This window comes from Petaurus breviceps, unplaced genomic scaffold, assembly GCF_028583685.1.
Source record: "Petaurus breviceps papuanus isolate PSGF00001 unplaced genomic scaffold, PetGlider_PUasm1.0 89917, whole genome shotgun sequence".
Lineage (NCBI taxonomy): Eukaryota > Metazoa > Chordata > Mammalia > Diprotodontia > Petauridae > Petaurus > Petaurus breviceps.
In genome coordinates, this window is record NW_027187142.1 from 308,772 (window position 1) to 333,007 (window position 24,236).

Genomic DNA, 24,236 nt, shown 5'->3' on the forward strand with positions numbered 1-24,236 from the left:
GCACAGGCCTGTACCCCTGTGTCTGTGTGTGTGCACATGGGTGTGCATGGGTGTGCACAGGCCTGCAACCCTGTGTCTGTGTGTGAGCACATCTATAAATGCACATTTGAGTCTACATAACTGCTTACTGTGTATGCCTGTGCCTCTGTGTGCATACACAAGTGTGTGTGTGTGTGTGCACACGCACGCATATCCATGGGGAAGGGGACAACCTGTGCTGAAGGGAGAATGGGGCCAATATGCCTGCCTCGGTGTTCACATGTCTAGCACCTCGAGCCTCCTCAAAGTACCACCAGTAGATAGGGCAGAGGCCTGGAACATCCTCCCCTCTAAGGCCACACTCTCATCCCCCTCCTTTCTCCTCTTGCTGCCTTCTTCCTCCCCCCCCAACAGTCACCTTGGGGCATCACTAACTTTTCTGCTAGAGACAGGCAGGCATGGGCACTGAGTACTGTGGTTAAAGACCAGCCTGAGTCACCACCAGCCTTGTGGTCCCTCTTGGACTGCCACTGGCTCAGCTCTGAAGGAAGCATTGACTGGTCTGCCCAGGGAGAGCCTCTTCTCACTTCCATTGGTCCACTCTGTCCCCTCAGGATCAGAGCAAACACTGTCTGAGACTTTTGGGGCTGTTCTTCCACCCCTCAGAGTCCAGGTCAGAGGAAGCTTTGAAGGGAGTTGCCTTTTCTGCTCTGAGGTTGCTGTCCCTGGGCCTCAGTTTCCTTCCTGTAGCAGCTCTTCTCCCTGCCCTATTCTATCCCTTAACCCACCTGAGAGGTTGTTACTGCCCTGAGCATGGTCTTTCTATCTTCTGACCTCACTCCCTGGGGGGAAGAAGAAGGGAGGCATCAGAAAGGCAGCTCCTGCAATCTTGCTTACCCACTCCAGAAGGTACCCACCCATCCAGTAGAGGGGCGTCCCAGCTGGCCTAGTTCAGCTTGAGACTCCATGCTGCCTCCCCTGGCTCCTTAGGAGTTTTCTAGGGCTCAGGCTCAGGAACTGTTTAACCTGGGAGGTGACGTCCAGTGCTGGTCATGGCAGAGGACCTCCCCCCTATCCCACTGTGATCCACAGGGTTCACTGATCAGGGATGCATCCCTCTCTGCATATCAGGTTGCAGTCAATCCCACACAACCACCCTTGGGTTGGTTCTATGACTGGGGTCAGGGTGGGAATCTGCCATTGTTCCTGTCCCTCCTCCAGAGTCAGAAAGGCCCCTTCCTGGCAGTGAACCCTAGGCATGGGGCATTTTGACCAGCCCACATTCTCTGGTCAGCTCCCTTTAGTCCCAATATGGAATGGTGAAGGAAACGGGCAAGACAGTTACTTTGCATCCCAGGACCAATAAAATGGGCCTCCTGCATATGGATGGGGCTCTCAATCCATGCATCCGTCCATCCACCTATCCATTCATCCATCCACTGATTCAGCCATAAACTCATCAATCCATTCATCATCCATCACCCATTCATACGTCTATCCCTCCATCAATGAGCATTAATTAAGCTTGCTCTGGGAGTGCCAAGAAAAAGGATGAGATCATCCCTGCTCTCAAGCAGCTTATATTACATTGCTTAATTCTCTCACTCTCTTCTTGAGACCCCAACCTTGGGACCAGGCTGAGACTTTCCAGAGGACCTCTGACAGAGGTCAGACCAGACCCAGGTCCCAGGGTGCCCACAAGGACAGTAGCTCAGAAGTCAGCCTTCGACTCTGTCCTGGTCAGCAGTTTCCTTCCCCCACCCCTATGCCCTTCTCTCAGTGAGGTCTCAAGGATGGGGCCAGGAAGGAGGTTCCCCAGCTCCCCTCAGATCCCTGGGCCACCAGGCCCTTCTGGGTCCAGTTCTTGTTCCCAGAGGTAGCATCCCAAAAGAAGACCCAAGAGGTGCTGCCCACTCAGGTTGGGGGGTTTGGCCTCACCCTGAACATGCTCATCCCTGCTCCTGCTTCCCACTCTGGGTCTCAGCTTTCTCCTCTTTCCAGTGAGAGGCTAGCCTAGGTCTCTCAGAGTCTGCCCAGCGCTGACACCGTGGCTGTGCTCTGGCCTCTTCCCATTAGCATAGCAAGGGCCTCAGTCCACCTGCAGCCTCCCTCCTACCCCCACCTCTCCCCACTTCTCCTGCCATACTAACTCCCTGTTTTCTTTCCTTGTAGCTAGAACACATTCAGAAACACATATGGTATATGTAAGTAGCTTCAAAACCCCACTAATCTCCTTCCTTGACTGTGGCTGTGGCCTGGAGGATGTGTGTGCTAGCAGGAGTGGGGGGAGAGCAGGGACCTGTCCGGCTGGGGCAAGTGTCAGGCTCCCAGGGAGCCTGGCCTAGGAACTGGGCCCTCAGGACCCTGGGAAAGAGAGCCTTGGGGCTCTCCCCTGGGCTGCAGGGGTATGGGCTGGCTTTCCAGCCCAGCCAGCCTGACCTCCTCCCACCTCCCACCCTGGGGCTGAGCCGCTGGGCTGGGACAGTGTCTGTGGCAAGCCCTGGAACATTGTGGGAGTGGGAGGGAGGAAGGAAAGGAAGGAAGTACCTAGTCAGGCTGGCTAACTTTAGGGAGCAGGGTTCCAGGGTGCCCATGGATGGGGGAGGGCCTGAGTCTGAGCCCAGGACAATTATGCCTAGGTTCACACCCACCAGCCTAGCACAGGTACCAAAAATAGAATTTGCCCAAGACTGAAAAGCCTTTGAAAGCAGTCAAGCTCCCCTCCCCACCTCCCTGTCCTTTCCCCAGCTGACTCTGTGGGAGGGAGAAATCCAAGTGGTGGCGAGCCCTTGGTGAGGGGACTTTGCTGTCCGTCCACAGAGGGGGCAAGAATGAGCCGGAGCCAGAGCAGCCCATCCCCCGAAAGGTGCAGATCCGCTCCCTGCCGTCCCTGGAAGACATCGACCCTGACGTACTGGACAGCATGCACTCTCTAGGCTGCTTCCGAGACCGGAATAAACTCTTACAGGACCTCTTGTCAGAAGAGTGAGTCCAGGGGTCAGGCTGAGGTGGGGGGTAAGGGGGATGCTGGAGAGATCTGAGCCTCCCAGAAGGGTCTGGGACTTCTCTCTCCCCTCCTCTGCCTGTCAGGTCCTCCCTCCTCCAGCCCCCTCTCTTGCCCACTAGTCCATCCCAACAACTGCCATCCTGGAGGGCTAGACTGGAGAGGCCACTCTCTGATAGCCCCACTCCAGGCCTTTAGGAGACAATTGCTTCCCTCCTTGGTCCTGGACAACAGGAACAAATCCAATGTTTTCCAAAGGAATGTTTACTGCAAACCCAGGGAAAATTCGGGATTGCCAAGAAGTGACCTGGCGTCCTCAAGGAGTACATTCCACACCATCCTGTCTTATTTTTGACAAAATTCCTAAACTATTGGGTCAGGGGTGGCTGGCGATATTGGGGGGTATTTGGGGCAGGCATTGTGGGCCGAGGAATAGCGCAGTTGGGTAGATTCAGACCATCGTCTGAGTCGTCACTGGAGTTTCCGTGTGGGTGCCCCAGGGCTCTGGGCTGGGTCCAGCACTGGCTAATCATGTTCCCAATGACTTATGGAATTTTGGGGTGACACCAACCTGGGACAGAGAGCTAACAAACTACGAGTGCTCAAGACTCAAAATGGTCTTCGTGAGCTAGAACACCGAAACTTGATAGAGAGAAAGGTACAAATGAGGAAGGCAGGTAAGGTGCCTACAGTGTGCTGGGCACTGTGCTGAGCACCGGAGAGACAGATGCAAGCAAACAAAGCCTGACAGGCCTGCCCCCAAGGAGCTTACACTAATGGGGGAATACAGCCCACAAAAGGGGCTGCAAAGCTCGACAAGTGGGTAGGGATGAAGGGTTCTCAGACCAGAGAGTGCACAAGTCCAGGGAGGAAGAGAATGCAGCATAATGGGTCCAAAAAGCCCATTTCATGAGTACAAGATGGGGAAGATGTGCCTAGACCTTCATTCCTCTGAAAAAGATCTGAGGGTTAGGGGACCGCAAGCTCCCTTTGACTCAACAGTGTGACATGGTAGTCAAGGAGATCTTAGACTGAATTAAAGAGAGTCTATTGTCAAGTCTAGAGAGATACCCACCCCACTAGTCTGCCCTGGGCAGACCTTCCACATTATGGTGACCCATTGGGAACCATAGTTTTGAAAGCACATTAATGAGAAGGAGAGTGTCCAAAGTAGGCATCCAGAATGGGGAAGGTCCTCGGATCCAGGTGAGGATTCTGAACCTGGGGAAGAGAAAATGGTGGGAGGTGGGACATGAGAGCTGTGTTCAAGTATTTGGGATAAGGGAAAGGGGAGTAGACTATTTGATTTGGCCCCAGAGGGCAGATCCCATACCAATGTGGAAAGCTGCAAAGAGGGACCTTTGGTCTCAATGTCAGAAACATATAGTTTTACTTATTATGAGTGGGCTGCCTGGGAGGCTGTAGCTCTCCAACACCTGGAGATCTCCAAGCCAAAGGATGACTGTTGGATGGTCACTGAATGACCACATGCTGAGTTGCTGTGAGGACAATGCTTGGTCAGGCACAGGATGAAGCAGGGGCCTGAGGGGTTCCTTCCAGCATGTAGAGGCTGTGACTCCAAAAAGAAGACAAATAACAATGAGTTTGTGAAGCACATAGCCCTATCCTGACCCCACTAATCTGGCCACCATTGGTTTGGCTGCTTTGGGACACATTTTTGTGCCCTGTCCTCCTCTGGGTCCTGTCTTAGGTGAAAGGGTCAAGCCAGCACCTCATTCCTTACCCTCAATGCCCATCCCTTTTCCTCAGAAGGAATTTGCTCCTCTTCTCTCCTGTGGGGTCTCAGATTCTTGTCCATGGTCTTGGACTTTACTACCCTCTGCTCTGTGGCTACTAAGTACACCATGGATTCTCCATGAGCCACCTGACACCCTAGACTCTGGAGGAAGAAAGCACTGCCCCAAGTGGCCTCTAGGAATCCTCCCTTTGCCCATCTTGTGATGACTTAGCAAGCTCAGTGGCTCTGGCCCAGGGAGGTCCTCTCCCTGCCCCAACTGGCTTTTCTCTGCCTTATTCATTTTCCCTAAAGCAGAGTCACTGGTTAGTCAATGATAAGGTGAACAAAGAAACCCAAAGGAAACTCCTCTATCCAGAAGCCTGTGTGTGCTCACACCAGAGGCACAGCAGGGAGATTAAAGCCAGTGCACTCTCTGGAAAACAGGGCATGAAACCAACAGGATCTTGGCCCTGGACTGTCAGGCCACAACAAGGAAAAAGCCAAGTCCTAGTGGGTCACCGCACAAGAAGACAGAGGTGGGCACCTGAGCGGGGCATGAATACCCAGGTTGATCTTGGAGATCTGATGCCCAGTAGGTGTTGGATATCCAGTAAGAGCTGTTTGAGTCTCAGCAATTCACAAAGCCCACAGAGTAAAAAGAAGCACCGAGCAAGGAAGAAACAGAAATGAGGCTAAGGTCAAAGCCCCCAGGAGATGGAAACAGAAAGAAGGGAATGACGTGAGTCTGCACAGTTCTCTGTCCCAGTCCAAGGTTCTATACAAAAACAGAGAGAAGCTAGGATTCATCCACCCCACCGTGCTTGGCAGCAGCAACATCCAGACTGCCATGTGGACAGGACCACCATGGCACAGTGGGGCAGGCGATGAAACTAGCTTTGGAGTCAGCAGAACTGGGTTCAGATTGTGTTCCTGATGATTTCTACCTGTGAAATACTTCTACATTTCTACTTTGGACAAGTCATTTCTCCCTGGATCTCAGTTTTCTTCTCTGTAACACAAGGTGATCAGACTAGATGTGTGCCCCAGACTTAGAATGCTGTGGTGTGAAAGAGCAGTGGAGCCGCCTCATCCAGGCATTTTAGCGGTGCAGAGCCCGAGCCTGGTACCAAGTGTCTCGTCTGGAGCTTAGGGCTAGAGACAGGGCGGGTCTCCCAGGATTGTTTGTTTGCAGTGCCGATGTCATGGTGTGCACTGATCTCGTTCTGCTCATTGTCACTCAGCATCAGTCTATACTTGGCAGGTTTCTCCAAGATTGTCTTTTATCACTTCCTGTGGCAAAATAATGTTTCACTATTTTCACATGCTGCAGGTCGTTCAATTGACGGCAACGTCTTTCAATCCTAGCTCTTTTATCTTTGCCTTTCCCTTCTCCCCTTCAGGATCAGTGAGTTTCTTTTGCTTTGGATTCTTGCTTCATACACAGTGTTATCCATGCTCCTTCTGAATCCGAAGCCCACCACCTCACCCTCTGTCCTGTTGAGTTTGCTGTAATGCTTCACCCGACTTCTCGTGTGCAGATAAATATACGTGCGCATTCCACCTTCCTTTGTTTCAAAAAAGAAGATTCACCTTGAGGCTGCTCCCCTGATCCGTCTGTCTGCTTACTCACCCCATTTATGAAACATAGACAGCTTCTCCCTTTATTCCTTTTGACACTAGGATATTCCTTTTATCCTCCTTTCTTTCTTCCCTCTTAAAAACCCTCAAAATAGAACAAATGCCCCTCCCCTCCAGGACTTCAGTTTTTCTTAGGTAACTCCTCTCTACCCTCTGAAGGCATCATCATTATATAGTCCCTTCCAACTGCTCAAAGGAAATCCTACTTCTAGGTTTTCCTTGAGTCTTGTGTTTGAATTTCACAATTCCTATTCAATTCTGGTCTTTTTCCACAGGAATGTTTGAAAATCTTCAATTCTATTAAAGTTCCATTTTTTTTTCATAGTAGGATTATATTTAGCTTTGCAGGTTAAGTTAATCTTAGTCATAAGCTTGTACCCTTTTTTCCTTTTGGGACATTGCATTCCAACATCTCATTTCATTTATGAAGAAATTGCCAGGTCTTGTCTAATCCTTATTGTGGTTTTTTTTTGGTGCTTGAATTCTCTCATTATGGCTCCTTGCAATCTTGTTTCTCCCTTTGACATGGAAGCTTTAGATTTTGCCTATGATTTCTCCTACTGGGGCTTCCTTCAGTAAGTGATCACTTTCATTTTGTCCTCTTGTCCAAATATGCTTAAACTGCTTTCATTTACATTTTTAAAAATTAATTTATTTTAAACTTAAATACAAAACAAGAGAAGGAAAACAAAGGCATTGCCATGTGCCCAGCAGAATGTAGGAGAGGAATCAAAACATACAGCAATGAATTTCCATTTCCAGAAAATCTATATCACGATGACTACACATGGCGCTCAGAGCTGACTAGCTTTGCTTTTCTTCCTTGTAAATTACATTGCTTTTATTCTCTGCTGTATACTTTCTACTTTGTTCCTGTTCCCCCTCCCTCCCCCCTAAGAAGGCAGATACATACATACATACATAGAGAGACTTGTATGTATACACACATATACACAAACATGTTTACATACACACACATACATATACTTAAATATCTATAATCATATTCATATACACATACACATCCATATGCATCTATGTAAGACCTTGGTATACTTCTTTGTCCTCTGTCCCTCTGAGGGAAGATAGCATCTTCCTTCATACATTCAAGTCTCCATATTTTTCTAAGTCCACTGACTCATCATTTCCTACACCACAGCGATATTCCAATCTTATACTGTCCAGTTATTTTAAATAGTCTAAAACAATATTAATTGATATGGCTGACATATAGTGTAGTTTCTCTATTTTTCTCTTTTGATTAAATCCATTTTAGCTTTCACTTTGTCTGAGATCATGATTACTGTCCCTGCTTTTTTTCTAATAAATTCTACTCCTGATCTTTATTTTTGTTTGTGTGATTCTCTTATTTCCTATCCCTCCTGACTCCTTTACTTTACTTCTACCCATTACCTTGCCCTCCTATTACTTAACCTACCCCCCCCAAGTATCCCTCCCTTATCCTCTCCTCCCCCCTTTCACCTTACCCTCTCATTTCTATCTAAATTTAGAAGACTTTTATAGCCCTACAAATATATTTATTATTCCCTTTTATCCATTCCCATTAATCTAGACACCCTTCTATGTCATCTCCCATCCTATACCCTCACCCTTTTATTTCTTTATAAATTTAGAAGACTTATTCCCTTCTAAATGTATATATTGTTCTCTCTTTTTAACCTAGATCTGATGTGAGTAGGGTTCTCTCTAAAAATCCCTCCCCTTATCCTCTCCCCACTCCCTATCTCCTTAGCCTTGTATTTTTTTCTGAATTTAGAAGACTTTTATACATACATACATATACAATATATTTGTATGTGTGTATGTATTGTTCCCTCTTTAACCCATTCATAATGAGTAGGGCTCCAGTACTACCCACCTCCTCCCCCATCTAATTTCTCTGTCACTTTTTCCCCTTGCACCTCATTTGTAAAAGATAATTACTCTTTTTGCCTTTTCCTAAATAGTTTTACTTTTTAGAATCACATTCTCAGGTCTCCTCCAATCTTTTTTTTGAACTCCCCAATTACTAATAACAATCTTAGATATATATTTTACATCTCCTCATATAAAAAGTAAACAATTTGTCCTTATTTAGGCCCTTGTAATTACTCTTTTATGTGTAGTTTATATTTTTCTTGGATCTTATATGCCAAATTTTCTATTAAATTCAGGATTTTGTTGCAAAAAAATTCCTGAAAATCTGGCAATTCATTGAATATCTATTTTTTTTCCATTCAGGATTATGCTTAACTTTGCTGGGTATGATATTTTTGGTGGCAGCCCTAGCTTTTTTGCTCTTCAATACATGGTGTTCCAAGATCTGTGATCTTTCAGTGTCATCGCTACTAGCTCTTGTGTGATTCTAACTGTGGCTCTGCCATATTTGAATTGTTTTCTGTTGTTCTTTATAACATTTTTTCTTGAGCCGGGGCTTTGGAAACTTAACTATGATGGATATTCCTATGGGTTTTCCTTGTAGGATCTCTTTCAGGTGGTGGTCAGTAGGTTGTTTTTTTTCTATTTTCTTATGAGATATTTTGCATTCTCTTCCATTCTTTGTATTCTGTTTTATTATTTCTTGTTCTCTTATAACATCACTGGCTACCCCTTTCCCAATTCTAATTTTCAAAGAGTCATTTTCTTCCATAAGATTCTGGATTTCCTTTTCCAGATGGTTAATATTCTTTTCATAATCTTCTTGTTTTTCTTGGATTGTTATGATTTTTTTATTTTTCCTCAATTTCTCTTATTTGATTCTTAAAGTCTTTTTCAAATTCTTCTATAAATTCTTTTTGGGCAGGTGACCCTACCTGGAGGTATTTACTCTTCATGAGGACCAAATCTCAGTCCTGGGATTTTTCTTCAGATCTTCTCTGATTGTCCCAGGAGCCACTGTTATGCCCCAAATATTGGTTATTTTTACCTTCTGTGTTTGCCTTGAGGCACTGTTTTGTTTTGTTTGTGGGGGAAATCTGCAGAGCTTGGAATTTTCTAACCTATTCTACCATCTTCCCAGAATCCTCTCCTTCATTTACATTTTTCTGAAATATAGTGTCCAGACTGGTTTTTTTTTTTTTATGGTTTCCAGGGAATCTGATGATTTCTAAATTATCTCTCCTAGATTTTTTTTTACAGATCAGTTGTTTTTGACACCAGATACCTTACATTTTCTTTTATGTTTTTTAATCTTTTGATTTTGTTCTAATCTTTCTTGTTTCATAGAGTCACTGATTTCTGTCGGGCCTATTCTAGTTTTCAGGAAATTTGCTACTTAAGTTAGGTTTAATACTATCTTTCCTAAAATATTTATCCCTCTTCCAATTTTTCCTCTAGTTTTTATTTATTTTTATCTCTTCTTCATTTCTTCTAGATATTTATGTCATCCTAGTGGAAAATCCATTTTTTTCTTTGAATCAGTAGTTTTGGAGTTATTTACTCTTTCTTCTTTAGTATTTTTGGTATCTTTGTACCCACAATAATTCTTTGCAGTGTCTCCTCCTCCTCCTTCTCCTCCTCCTCCTTCTCCTCCTCCTTCTCCTCCTCTTCCTCCTTCTCCTCCTCCTCCTCCTCCTTCTCCTCTTTCTCCCTCATCTCTCTAGCCTTAGCTCCTGAATTAGGGTTTTGTTCCATGACCAAGATCTCTTCCTTATTGTGTTTTTGGTTGTAATAGTCAGCTCTGGTTGGTTCCCCGTCTGGGGTGAAAGCATTAAGCCGGCACATCACTCCTTAGCCTTGATGCCCAGAAGCTCCTTCCTCTCATTATCTCCAGCAGTGGATCCCAAGTTCTTGTCCCCGGGTCACCTGTGTTCCTGTGCTGATGTCCACCTTCTGGATTTCGGTACTTCTGGATCTTGGGGGTTCAGAGCACTGGATCTTCAGGACTCTCTGTGGTGTGTCAGGACAGAGTGATGGAGACCTTGGACATCCCAAGCTGAACACAGCTATGAGGAAAGGCATATCCACTCATCACTGCTGATATTGGTGGCTTCCAAGGTCTAAGCTATGGATTCCAACAGCTCTTAGACTGCTTCGGGAGAACCCTCAGCAATTTATGCCTCCAGTTAAAGAGACCTGCAGGTTATACAATCTCTAACCAGTTCCTTGTGTACTGGAAAGCAGCTTTAGGTGCTAATATTTCTAAGGGATCCCCTTTCTTTCTGCCCATGGGCTAACTTTTTGTACAGTTCTGGGATATAGAAATCACTCCCTATCGCTTCTTCTTGGACGTCTTGTTCACTCTTCTCTCTGCTGTAATTTTTTGGGTTTTCATTGGAATAGGGGTTTGGGAGCTGGGTGGTCTTCCTCCATCCAAGCAGTCACTTGGACCAAAGGAAATAAGAGATATTAGAACAAAGGATTGACTGAAGAAATAGAGAATGTTTCTTTCACCTGGAGAAGATAGCGCTCAAGGGTGAAAAGGTAGATATGTCCAAGTCATTTGGGCTCGTTCTGCTTGGGCCCAGCAAAGAGGGGACAGAGTTAGCCATGGCATCAAAAGAAGCTTCCTAGTGAGCTCTGGGACCCCATGAAGGTGTGAGAGTCAGAATCACCACTTCACTGGAATGTTGTGTGGGAAGGGGAGCCATGTCTAATAAGTCTGGAAAGGTCAGCTGCAGCCAGACTGCGAAGAGCCTTGAATGCCAGAGAGAGGAGTTTCTATTTTATCTTAAGGTGGAAAATAATAAAGAAGATCCACTGCTGATTTGGTGTGAGGGGTGCAGAAGGATGTGGGGATAATGACACTGAGATTGTGGTCTGAGCAGGTGTGGGATGGTGGTGCTTCCAACAGAAATGGGGACATTGGGAAGAACAGACAGTTTGGGGGAGAAGAGTCTGAGGAACAGTCACAGCCAAGATCTAACTGTGACAGGAAGAGATGGGAGGGCCAAATTCATTTGAGGAGAGGAGACTTGACATGCCCTAAGAGCCTAGCAAAGGGACAAGGGGCCCATCTGGGGTCTCGAGCTCTCAGCCCTCTTGCCAGTTCTGCCTCTGAACTTTCCTTTGCATCCATTCCAATGGCCACTGCCCCAGGCCAGATTCACATCAACATCTGCCTGGACTGCCACTGCCCTCTCCTAACAGACCTCCCTTCCTCCCTCTCTCCTACCCAGTCCACAAGCCCCTAGCGCCATTCAAAGTCTTACAAAATCTGGCACCCGCTTCCTTACATCTCCAGCAACTGGGTGGTCAGCAAGTGAACACCGCCCCCTTTAACGTCCAATGTCAATGCATTCTTCTCCAGGAAGCATTCCCAGATCCCCTGGCTTCTTAATGACCAAGAGCTCTATGAGAGGGGAATTGGGTTTCGTTTTAAGCTTTGTGTCTCTCCTGGAAAGGAGGAAGTTGGTGCTGCTGAATCTGATATCATTAAGACCTGAATTCAAATCCAGACTCAGACACTTACCAGCTGGATGTCCCTGGGCCAGTCACTGAACTTGTCTGCCCCAGCCCCCTCAACTGTAAAATGAGGGTATTAATAGCACCTGTTTCACAGGACAGTTGGAAGAGAGAATAATTGCCCAGCAGAGGAGATGACAATGATGTGCCTGGTGAAGAGCAGGCATTTTGTTAATGCTTGTGCCCTCCCCTCCCCTGTCCTGACCAGCACAGGGCTCTGCACACAGCCCTAGGCTCATAAGGATTTTTTTAATTGAATTGAGTGTTTTAGTCTAGTAGAGAAAACAGAGGGAGCTAATGTGAAGAAAAAGAATGAGAGGCAGGTTTCCTGACAGCCCCATCAGCCAAGGCCTGGGCCACTGAGTGAGCCTGCGCTGGCAGTTCTTGGAGCCTTTCTGGCCCTAGTGGACTGAGGGCTGGGAGCGCAGCAGCCCAGCACCCCCTGGACTAAGGCTCAGCCTCCTGCCCAGCCCCAGGGATGACCACCTGGACCAGCTCCAAACCAGCATCCTTAGAGGGGGCACCAAGTGTCTTCCCTGCTTAATTTTTTTTTCTATATTTCCCTCTTTTCTTTTCTTCAGGGAAAACCAAGAAAAAATGATCTATTTTCTCCTCCTTGACCGGAAAGAAAGGTATCCCAGCCACGAGGATGAAGACCTCCCCCCACGGAATGAAATAGGTATAGGGTCTGCCCCACCTTCCTCCCCAACCCTCTTGAGGGTCAGGTCTTTCCCATACAGACCAATTTCTCAGGCAGGTCCCCTCTCCCCATCACCTCCAAAGATCACACTACAGGCAGGTCCTGGACAGCACCCCTCCCCACCCTGAGCTCTGCAGAGCTGCCCCTGCCAGGGTCCATTCCAATGATAACCTCCCACTGTCTTCAAGAGGTGCCCATCATCCCCAGGCTGTGGCCACAGATACCCACAAAGATTTGGGCAGTGGAAATAGCTGCCCATGAGACAACCAAAATATTCCCAGACAAGCCAGGCCAGGCTGAACATCCTCCCTCTTATGCATTAAGGGCTGTGGGCATTCTGAGCCTGGGAGAAAGGAAGACTGATTTGCCCTCACCCCTCCCCAGACCCTCCCAGGAAGCGGGTAGACTCCCCAATGTTGAATAGACATGGAAAGCGGAGGCCCGAGAGGAAGTCCATGGAAGTCCTCAGTGTAACGGATGGTGGCTCCCCAGTCCCTGCCCGCCGGGCCATCGAGATGGCCCAGCATGGCCAGAGGTAAGTGCCAGCGGCAGTCCCCCTAGACCTGGATGCTCCCATCTTCTTTCCCCTCTTCTCTTCCCCCCAGCTGCCCTCTTCAGCAGGATCAGGGCTGTCCCCTTGCCCCCACAGGCTGGAGAGTCAGGCTGCTGGCTGGGGCAGGGGTCAGACTGGCTGGTGCGAGGAGCCTAGCCTTGACTGGGCAGCATCTGGGGAGTCTGAAGATGTTTGCTGGCTGAGTTTGTGCTGACTTAGCTTGGGGCTTGGCACTCCAGGGGTAGAGGGGGAGGGAGGGACTGGAGGTGTAGTCAGTGCTGTGGTGATTTCTAACAAGGCTAGCGACTGACATAGGGCTGAGGATTGGCCCCAAAGATGGGGCATGGGAAAATGCCAGGGATCTTATCAACCCGACTGCCTTGGAGAGTCAAGGGAGACCTGAGCCTTGTCAGGGGAGCAGAAGAGCCGAGCCCCCAGGGCTGCTATGTCTGAGCCCCTACAAGCAAGGTTTGGGGACCACTGTCCCTGAAACCTGTGAGCAGGGCCTGCTGGGTTTTCAGCCTCTGACCTCCCCTCCAACAGGGGCCTGGGGCCATTGTGCCTGACCCCCATGGGCAGGGCCTGGGGGACCTGTTGTATCTGACCTCCCTGAGCAGGGCCTGGGGCCATTGTGCCTGATCCCCATGGGCAGGGCCTGGGGGACCTGTTGTATCTGACCTCCATGAACTGGACCTGGGGGCCATGGAGCCATGTGTCTGATCTTCCATGGGCAAGGCCTGGGGAGCTGGTGTGCTTAACTCCCATGAGCAGGACCTCAGTGGCGACTGTGTCTGACCAGTCATGAGTAGGGCCTGGGGAGTTTCCATTTGATCCTGCTAGAGTAGGGGATGGGGAGCTGCTGTCCCTGATTCCCAGAAGCAAAACCTGGGGCCATCAGGCAGGCACAGAAAGGATGCTACCCTCTGAGGTGTTTTTCCCAGTTAAGGTGGCTCCCAGACTTCGTTCCCTAGCCCCGGGGGCCTGGCCAGACTAGGGCAGGCCCAGTGCTCTGAATGTCTGCCTGAGGAAAGGGGGATCTTGGCTCCCACTGGAGATGACCAGCCATTCAGCCACAAGACCAAGCTGTCTCTGCAGGCGGTGACCTACCCTAGCCCACACCAGGCTTATAGCTCAGGGAGGGGCAGGAAGGGAGTGAGAAATCTAAGGCACATCTTGAGACCTGACTTGGGTGGCTCTGTCTTGAGTTGCCAGTGGACAGTGAGGGGAAGCCAGGAGAAGAGGAACACAGCTAAGCCCACAGAGCTCCTAGCGTGAGCTGGGCAGGGCTGGGTAGTGCAGGGTCAGACATTGTAGCTGGGGCAAGCCACATCTTCTGAGGCAGCAGACTTGGCTGCCTAGAAGGCCTGGCCTGGCAGACCCAGGAGGTCACACTGATCTCTCCAGGGACGGAGGGCTCTCTCTCAGAGCCGACCGCATCCCCTCCCCAAGGCCTGTCCCTCATGTGCACACACTTCCTTCTAGCAGAGAGAAAGCCACCAAGGGTGAGAACTCAGGGAGAAAGGAGACTTGGGACAGGAAAGGCCCAGAGACTCTGGGGTCCAAGAAGAGAAGAAGGGAGCTGCCTTAGGCACGGCCAGGCTTCCTACCGATCCCCCTTGGGTTCCTCCCTAAACCAAGAAAAGGGTCCAGCAGCTACTGGGGGGCGCATCAGCTTCTCAGGAAAGGAGATCCCTGACATGCCTTTGCGGCCCAATACAGAACAATGGGACAGCACTGAGTTCACCCAGGGGCACATTAGGGGCTTGCTGCAGGCAGCCTTGGGGCGCATTGTAGGCACACTGGGGCTCATTGGGCCACCAAACACAAGCTGAAGACTAAGGGTGAGGAAGGGGGCTCTGGAAGCCCAGCGCTTCTTCAGGGAAGCCCCAAAGCTGTCAGTCAGGGCCAGCCAGTCCACTCTAGGCTGCCAGGTGCCTCTAGGAATGTGCTGCCTGATGGGGCCATGGATATAGCTGGCATGAGACAGGAGAGAGACTGGGAGGAAAGAAGTCCCCTCCCTCCTAGGCAGGCCCCGTCCAGGCTCTCTGGTGTCCCAGGGCTCTCAACTGGCTCCCAGAGTCCGAGGTGCCCACGCTCTGAGGCCCGGACTCAGGGATCCCGGGTGCTTGGAGCATAAAGGGAGGAGGCGGGCATGGACCCCCTGCCAGTTTCGCTCCTCAGCCAGAGCCTGCCAGACAGGAGAACCGGTCAATTGATGCCCCTGTGGAGGCCTCTGAGTGGGCACACAGGCCAGGGCTGGAAGTCACAGCAAGGGGCACCATTTAGATGGGAGTGTGCCCCGCCTGTACTTCTCACCAGTCCTCAGCCTCCATGTAGGTCCGGGGAGGGGCCCCTTGGAGCCCTGGGCCTCCCGCTCCAGGGCTCCTGAGTCCCTGCCTTGCCTGGCCATGTTCCCACCGAGGCCAGGGCCGGGTTGGGTCAGGGGCGTCCAGGGGCCCCGGACCATCTCAGTAACTCTGTTTTCTCACTTTGTTCCTGCCATAGTAAAGCCCTGTTCAGTAAAAGCCTGGATATCTCTGAAGCCCATCCCAAATTCAGCAAAGAAGACAGGTATACACCCTGCCCAGCCTGCTCCCCTCTCCTCACTGCTGAAACCTTAAAGATGCAGGGCAAAGCAGCTGTCAGGGCCCCGGGGTTCAGCAGCCCTGGGCATCAAGCAGGGCCTCTCTGAGGTCTGGGCAGGCCTTCCCTGGAGAGAAGGGGCTGATCCCTGCTCAGGGTGGCCTCCGCCCAGGTGGGCAGGCTGGCAGCCAGGGGCACGGAGGGCAGGGCCACCAGCAAGAAGGCAGCATGCTCATGGCACTGCCCTGGCTGCCCTCATCCTGCAGCCACATGGCCTGGGTCACTTGTCTCTTTGGACCTCAGCTGGGGCACGGTGACATGAGTGGCCTCCGAGGTTCTTTGCAGTGCCGTCTGTGAGCCTGGGAGTCTGAGCCCGAGCCCACCTGACGAACGGTATCTGCTCATCCTGAGAGCTTGGCCTGGCAGCCTTCAGGAAGAGAGCCCTAGGCAGGGACGGAGGAGAAGGGAGTCTGGGCCAGGTCTGGCCTCGGGCTGGAGGCCTCCAAGGCCCTTCCAATCCAAGATAGCAGGGTTCTGATTCGCATCTCCACGCACACGCGCTCAGCACAGCCACACCTGCAGGGGACACGTATGTCCTGGTACGTGCTTCCACGTGTACATCCTCATGTAGAAGTGAGAGCCTTACCTGGCTGGGGGCCACACCCCGAGAGCCCTGCTCTTCTGAAGAGGGAAGGAGTGCCAGAAAACTGCAGGTGGCTCCTAGAGCTTGCCTCAGTGTTACAGCCTGGGCTCTGGGCCCTGGGCCCCAAGCCCTCTCCTTCTGGCCTTCCTGGGCTGAGGAGCAGTTACTCACAGAAGTCTCTGAAAACAAGCCGGGAGGCTGAGAGGAGGCACTCCCTTGAGCCCCAGAAAGTCAACACTTGGGGCTCTTAAAGGATGCCTGACTCCCCAGGACATGGCCGAGCCATCTCTAAATCCTGACGTGGCAGGCCCTGAGCTCTGGAAGCAGGTCCCCTCAGCCCCAGGGAGGATGCAGGCAAGGGCTCCTGGGGGTCCCAGACATGCCTGCCCCCCAGTCTTGAGTGAACTGATCCCAGGACAGACAAGAGTGGGTGGGTGGAACCATGCCAGCCTGCCCAGCCCTGCTGGGGCTGCTGAGTCCGGCAGTCCTCAAGGGGACCTATGCTTTGTGGGTTCAAGGCAAACTGCATCTTTAAGGGTGAGCCCCCTCCCCGCAGGTGCACCTGGTTCTCTGGGTAGCTGAGGCTGTCTCTCTGTCACCTTTCCCAATGGGCAGTGGCTTTCTCTCTCCCCTCCCCTCTCACTCTTCTTCTCCCCCTTCTTCACCCTTTCCTCATCCCCCTCTCCCCAGGTATTGATCCCCCGTCCTGGGGCAGGGTGCATAGCTCCACAGTGCCCTGTCTCAGGACCCAGGGTGTGATGTGGTAATGTGCTGCACGGCTGGACCCCCACCGGCCCAGGGCTGGGGACTCTGGGCTGGGACCTGGGACTGAGGCCTTCCTTCTTCCCTCCCTCCTCCCTGTGCCCACCCCCACCCCCCCCACCCATTTCCTTCTGATTTGGAATATGAAGACCCATCCACTTTGGTTTCATGTGTCTATCAGGGCTAAGCAGGGAGACCCTGCCCCTCAGTGTGGCTGGCCAGTGAGGTCCTGCATGCTCCTCCATGGAAGCTCAGAGTGAGACGGCTCAAGTCAGAGGCCGTAGCCCAGCCCACAGCTCCTCTGTAGGGCCTGTGGCCCCACCTCAGGGCCCTGGACTTTCTGCTCCAAATTGCCAACATCTCCCTTCCTGCCTTCCCCTTGCCATGGCCCTGAAGGCAGTGAGGAAGCCAGGACTAGAAACTAATTAGCTCTGACCCTGGTTCTAGGCATTAGGGTGGGGGCATCACTGGCTAAGGGCCAGGGCAGTGTGGAGGGAACAGACCTCGGAGTTACAGGGAAGGTCCTCAGGGAAACAGCACCTATGTGTGTCCCTGGAGCCCCCCTCCCCACTATGGACTGTTGTCCATGACCAGTCCAGCTCCTCCCGCCACTGAACAGCCCTGAGGCTTTTGTCCCTGAAGGACCATGCCCAGAGCCCACCCCCCCACCTGCAGAACAGGATGAGCTGAGCTGGTGAGAGAAGGCAGCCTTGTTCTCAGTAATCCACCAATCAAGAAGCATTCATTAAGTCCCTACTGTGTGCCAGGCACTCAGCTCTCCCCAAGGAGAAAGAACATTGGCTCCTTCAGAGGACTTGGGTTCCAATTCCAGCCCTGATGCTTCCTAGCTGTCTGACCCTGGGCAAACCACTCCCTGGCCTCAGTTTCCTCATCTGTAAAATGAGGGGCCACTGAGGCCCCTTCCAAATCCGAGCATCTGTGAGAGAAGCCCTGGGATCCAAGCTAGGGGTAGAGGAGTGGGGAAGGGCCCCTGGTCTCTCAGACCCTTGGACTGGCCCGAGGGGTTTGTGCTGGGATGCGCTGTCCCCAGGGAACGGAGGCTCCCTGCCCTTCTCCTCCTCTTCCTCCCCTGTGGCTGCTCGGGTCCCTTTCTTTCTCTCCCCCTTCCTTTCTTGTTCTCTTGCTCCAAGGATGGCCAGTGCCAGTACATTGGGGTAAGCAGTTTGGATTCTTCCTTTGATGGGGCCCCAGGGCCCATCAGTAGGTGCCCTCGGGGCCACTGGGGTTCGGATTTGTGGGAGATCTGTATTTGGTGGGAACTTCTGGTGGAGGGGAGGGAAGCGTGGCAGGATGCAGAGCCAATGCATGAAAGGAAGGGGAGCTGTCCTCTAGCCCTGAGTTTTGATTCCCAGCCTGAGAACCGGGGCTGTGCTCATAACACACGGAGATACCTTCTCTGTATACAGCTCCCCTTTTTGGAAAGGCATGAGTGGTCTCCTGCCCCCACTCCTAGAATTGGCTTCTCTAGTGTCCGTGGGGGTGGAAGGTAGGTAAAGACAAGTCTCCCTCCGTTGTAGCTGCTGAAACACCCCCATGACATCTCCTGGCCCTTGCGCCAAGCCTGAAAACATACCAGCTTCTTACTTCTTTCCCCCTAGTCTGTTGCCCTCTCACCCTCCTCCCAACCCCAAACTCCCAAGTCACATGCCCTTTGACCAGTAGATGAGGCCTGGATGTTGGAGGGCTTGTCTAAGGCTCCTGTAAGAAGCCAGAGGACTAAGGGCCTTGCCCTATCAGAGCATGTTTGTGGAGGAGAGAGGACATGGCAGGGGTGGGCGACAAGGGGAAACTTGGCCCAGGTCATGTCCCATTGGGGTTCCAACAGGGTCACAGGGTTTCCCAGGATTGTCCTCACTGCCTCTGTCTCCTGGGTTAAGCAGGCCAAGCCAGAAGGGAGGCATAATGGGGACATGTCCCCTCTCTGGCCATGCTACCCACGGGGGTCGAAAAGGTACTTTGATGGAGGACAGTCTTGACATCAACAAGAACTTCCCAGGGTGGCACTGAGGAGTCCAGCTCCTTGTGGGCGAAGAATAGCATTGAGGAAAAGGGAAAGAGCCCTAGGCACCCAAGCAAGGCCAAGCAGCAGCAGGAAGCCATGCCAGTCAGGCCAGGGTTGGGGGGGGGGGTGGTCAGGGAGACTTCTGACAACTTACCCCAAAGAGACAAGTACTTTTGTGGCTGGAGGAATGGGAAGGCTTCTAGGCAGTCCTAGAGAGTTCAAGACTCCTGTGGTGACTGCACAGGTCTACATGACCCCCAAGCCCCATAGCTCCCCAGTCAAGTTCTCAGGAATGACCAGGAAATAGCTGCCCTGCCTTTCTACCTTCGTGCGTAGGCAACAGTATTACAGAATCTCCCAGCTAGAAGAGACATCCAGGACACTCATGAACACACACACATGCATGCACACCCATGCACACATGTGTACACACATACACATGCCCCACAACATTCTGACAAGAGTCCCCCAGCCTCTCATCCCCTTCTAAAGCAGCCTCTTCCACACTGGGACAGTTGTCACTGTTAGGAAGCTTTTCCTGACACTGTCCAGTCTCAGTCTGACCCTTTGAAGTGATTTCCCCCCATTCTCCCATTGCTCCTAGCTCTGACATCTGGGGCCAAGCAGAAAAGACCTGTCCCTCTTCCCAAGACATCTCTCACAGTCCCCCTGACCTGAGAAATCCCCACTCTCCAGCTTGGCAAAGGCATTCCCAAAAGGCAATACCCAGAAGAGACCTCAGCCCTCCAGATGTGGACTGACCAGGAAAAGAGGGTGGGACACCCTGGGATCTTGTTGAAAGCCACACCTCCCCCAGTGCACCAGGCTAGGCTTGCATCCCTGGCACTGTGTTGTTACTGTTACTGTAATGGACTGGTACCGTTCAGTTCTGAGACACCAGCCCATCTGTCTCTTTGATCCCTGACTGTCATCCAGTATATTGGAATGCCTTCCTTCAAGCTATGCCCCCTTTGGCAAGTCGCACAGACATGTCTGAGACATCCACACCTTTACCCAAGACACACATGTCAATGCCATCATTGGTACTGCCATCATATCTAGCATTTCCATAATGCTACAAAGTTTGAGAAGCACCCTGCAGACAAGATAGGAGGGGCCAGCACAGAATCCTGAGCCTCCTTCTGTCCTTCCGGACCTCTCTGAAGCCTTGGACACTGTTGGCCACCTCCTCCTGAACACCTTCTTTTCTCTGGGTTTTGGGGAGGCTGCTTTCTCCTGGCTCTCCTCCTACCTCTCTGACTACCCCTTCTCCCTTTCTTTTACTGTATCTGCAGGTCATGCTCACTAACTGTGGGTGCCCCCAAGGTTTTGTTCTGGACCCTCTTCTCTTCTCCCTCTCTGCTATCTCAACTACTAATTTCAACACCTCCCATGGGTTTGATGATCACTTCTATGAAGTTGATTTCCAGGTCTATCTATCCAGCCTGAGTTTTTCTCCTGACCTCCAATCTTGCATTTTCAACTGTCCATCAGATGTCTCCTGCTGGACATCCCATAGACATCTTAAACTCAGCACGTCCAAAACAGAGCTTGCTCTCTTTCCCCCCTCCAAACGCTCTTTTCTTCTCACTACTGTGGAGGGCACCCCCATCCTCCAAGCCTCCCTGGCCCCAACCTTGGGGCTGTCCTCAACTCCTCACTCTCACATCACATGCCCAATCTATTGCCAATTCCTGCCATTTCTACCAAGACAAGATCTCTCTTAGGCACCCCTCTTTCCATCCCCTCTCCCCTAGACTATTGCTATAGGCTTCTAATTGGGCTCCTTTCCCCTCCATGCAGCTGCCAAAGTGATTTTCTAAAGTGAAAGTCTTGCCATGCCCCCCTCTCCTCCCCCTTACCCCCCCACTCAATGCCCTCCAGTGGCTTCTCACCTCCAGAATACCGCTGGGCACTTAAAGCCCTTCCCAACTCGCCCTCTCCTTCCCGGTCCTGTTACTCTTTCCCCCCCAAATCCCCATGCACCCCCTTGAATATCCACTGAGGTCCATGCCTTCTTCACATACAACAATCTGCCTCCTAACTCCTGCCTTTTGGTAGAAGGCTCTCCCTTTTCCCCTCCCCTCTTTGCTTCCCAACATAGTCAAATAAATAACTGTCCTCTTGCAGTGCTCAGGTTTCCTCGCCAGACTCAGGATGCTTCAAGGCTTACCACACTCATCACCATTCTTACAGGACTGTGCCGGCCCATGCCTTCATCCTCCCTGGTCTGCTGTCTGTGTCTCTTTAAAATCCAGGGAGGTGAGCTCCTGGGCAGCCACATCAGTCTCTGTACAACTCTGCCTTTTCCTCTTCATCAGAATTATTCTCCTTTTTTGTCTTCAGGATTTAATTCTTGAGAGCACCCTTTCTCTTCTGGGCTGAGGTCCCCAGCAAAATTCTGGGCCACAAGGTCCTACTTATCTTTTCTCTGAACCATCTGTCTTGGCCTTCTCAATTCAATTCAGCATGTAAGCTTAGCTTAGGAGGTACCTTCTCTGCCTCCATATCCCTGGCAAAATCCAGCCCAGGGGATCCAATGGCATGCTACAGACATGGAAAGTGGAAGGGGAGCCTGCACTGGCTGCTGGTTTGGACAGAGGGCAGGGAGCAGGTGCAGGTCCCCTAAGGCCTGGTATGATTGGAGCCTAGACCCTTGGGGAGGCTGCCTCCTGCTCTGACTCTTGGCTCACTGTCTCCTGGGACCAGAGCAGGTAACTGACAGGGAGTGCCTGGGAGAGCCCTGAACAGTGGCAGAACAGGGCAATTTGTGGTGTGGAGCTTTGGGATAGCAGCAGGTGGTGTTGGAGATGTAGGGAAGTCTTGGCTTGGGCACTGTCCCTGTTCCTGCCCAAGCTGGTGAAACAGCTTGGGTCCAATGACCAGGAAGAGCATCAGAGGCAGGAAGGGGGCACTGAGGTCAGTGGGGAGGCAGGAAGGGGGTGCCGAGATCAGAGGGGAGGCAGGAAAGGGGCGCTGGGATCAGTGGGGAGGTGGGAAGGGGGCTCTGGGGTCAGTAGGGACTTGGGGGTCCTGGTCCTTCCCTTCTGCCCTGAAGACTGTTTCTTGCTTGTGTTTCCCCAGGTCCCGATCAATCAGCGGTGCATCGTCAGGTCTTTCCACCAGCCCTCTTAGCAGTCCAAGGGTAAGTATTGCTTCCTGGATCACACCCCATTGGGCATCTGTGGGCACCTCCCTGCCCTATCCTCTGGACCCCGAAGACCTGCTACAGCCTGGCCCATGGCCTGTGGGGCGTGGCTTTCATTCCATTTGTGACTTGTTTTGACCATTTTCAGTCATCTGAAAGTTCTCTGGGTCCTCTCTAGGTGGGACAGGTCAAAGGCACTGCAGAGGTAGGGGTTCCCGGTACCCAGGTGGAATGGGTTCTGAGAAGCCAATGGGGAAGGAGAGAAGCAAAAGGGGGACTAAACATGATAGCCCTCCATCCACACATATGTGCACACCCTTCTACCTGTACGTGTGTGTACACACATGTAGATATGCACTGTGTGATCACACAACACATTCCATACCTGTATGTATGTATGTATGCCAGGCATTTGGCCCAGGAGAGTCCTGTAGTCAACAGGGTCTGCTTGCTAGCTTAGCACACAGGCCTCCTCTTCCCAGATGGTCCCAGAAGCAGCAGGGCCCAGGCCAGCATCTGTCCTGAACAAGCTAATGTCCATTTGGGGAAGTGACAGGTAGAACAGTCTCTTTTCCCTGCACATAAGCCCCAAGGGGCTGGGGGTCAAGGTCTAGAGAACCTGCCCATTAGCAGTGGTTGACTCACAGTAAGGTTGACCTGGGACCTCTGGCTGCAAGTCCTGGGCCCACATCCCCCAGGGATTGGGTGGAAGTGATGACAGTGGCCATGTTCTTTCGGGATTCCATTTATGGGAGATATTGACTGGCTCCTTGACCTAAGAGCCATTAGGTCAGCCCTGGCAGGCTCTCCTCCATTCCATCAGAAGCCTCCATCCCCAGCTGAATCCCCAAAGCTGTGGGTCCCTTGGCAGGAAGCAGGCCCTTGCTGGAGGGAAGGAGTCTTAATTCAGTGGGCTTACAGTTTAGTGCTGGGTCTGGGGATAATCCTAGCATCCAGGGACCAGACCAGAAAGAACATTTGCCATCTTCTGATCCAGCCTCCTAATATTCCAGAGGAGGAAACTGAGGCCGAGAAGGTTGCAGGGGTAATAAATGTCAAAACCAGAATTCAAACCCAGGTCCACTGACTGCAGCCAGTATTTTTCCCAGAGTCCAGAGCCCAGGAAGAGGCAGCAAACAGTCCCTCTGCATGCCTTGTCTAAACCTGGCTGGCTTTTATTGACCTCCCCCCAACCTTCACTCCTCAGGTAGGCTGTGTAGGTTTTCCCTCCCCTGAGCTCCTACCGAAGAGTGAGGCTGTGGGAGGTCCACACCAGGGCCAGGGGCCAGCAGCAAGAAGTCAGAGCCCAGGAATATTACCAAGGTCTCCCAGATCCTTCAGCTTCTAAAGGTTCCCGCAGGGATGGCACAAGGTGCCCAGCTGGGAACTCCAGCTCCCAAGGGGCCCTAAGAACCCTTGGGGTTCAGGTCTTCCCAAGCAAGTGGGTGGCATGGAGCAGGACAGGTGGGTAAACTGAGCCCTGCAGCTGGCCTGGCCAAGTTTGTTTGTGTCAGGTCAGGGAGCTCTCCTGCCTAGTCCTGCCGGGAGGGTCAGTGCCCTGGGGAAGGCATCTCTGCAGGGCAGGGCAGGGCCCGTAGTCAGAGGCTTTCTCTTCCTGTTTCCTGGTTGGACGCCTGGATGCCGCCTCCCCTCCCGCCATGCTGGACTCATGGATTTGCTTTGCTTTGCCCTGTGTGTGGCTTGGCTGGGTGGCTGAGGCGGCTGAGGTCGGGGCAACACGAGGCTGCTGCTGCCGCCGCCTTCTTTGCTAACTGCATGTTTTCTTTGTGTGTGTGTGTTCTGTACGTGCTTCCGTGTGTTTGTTCGTTTGTTTTTGTTTTTCTTTGCAATCCCCTCACCCATCACCTGTGCTTCCCTCCCCACGGGGCCCTTGAGCCTCCTGGGCATTGCGCTCTGATTTTTCTTTCTTCATCCGCCTGCGTTGGGGTGCATGTGGGTGCGTGTGGGTTCGTCTCACCGTTCTTGCTGTGCACGGACACTCCCCTGCTTTTGCGCTCTCTCTCTCTCTGTCTCTCTCTTCTCTCTCTCTGTCTCTCTCTCT

The 24,236-nt window shown here is 51.7% G+C and overlaps 1 protein-coding gene across 2 annotated transcripts in view; it reads left to right on the top strand.

Moving 5' to 3' along the window:
* Positions 1–24,236, top strand: part of BRSK2 (BR serine/threonine kinase 2) — a 152,246-nt gene that overhangs the window by 102,672 nt on the left and 25,338 nt on the right. For both annotated transcript variants that reach the window (XM_069107330.1, XM_069107329.1), the window contains exons 9-13: positions 2,152–2,183; positions 2,800–2,964; positions 12,344–12,441; positions 12,847–12,997; positions 22,111–22,171. In XM_069107330.1, the coding sequence (XP_068963431.1) occupies positions 2,152–2,183; positions 2,800–2,964; positions 12,344–12,441; positions 12,847–12,997; positions 22,111–22,171 (507 nt within the window). The remainder of the gene's footprint in view (positions 1–2,151; positions 2,184–2,799; positions 2,965–12,343; positions 12,442–12,846; positions 12,998–22,110; positions 22,172–24,236) is intronic.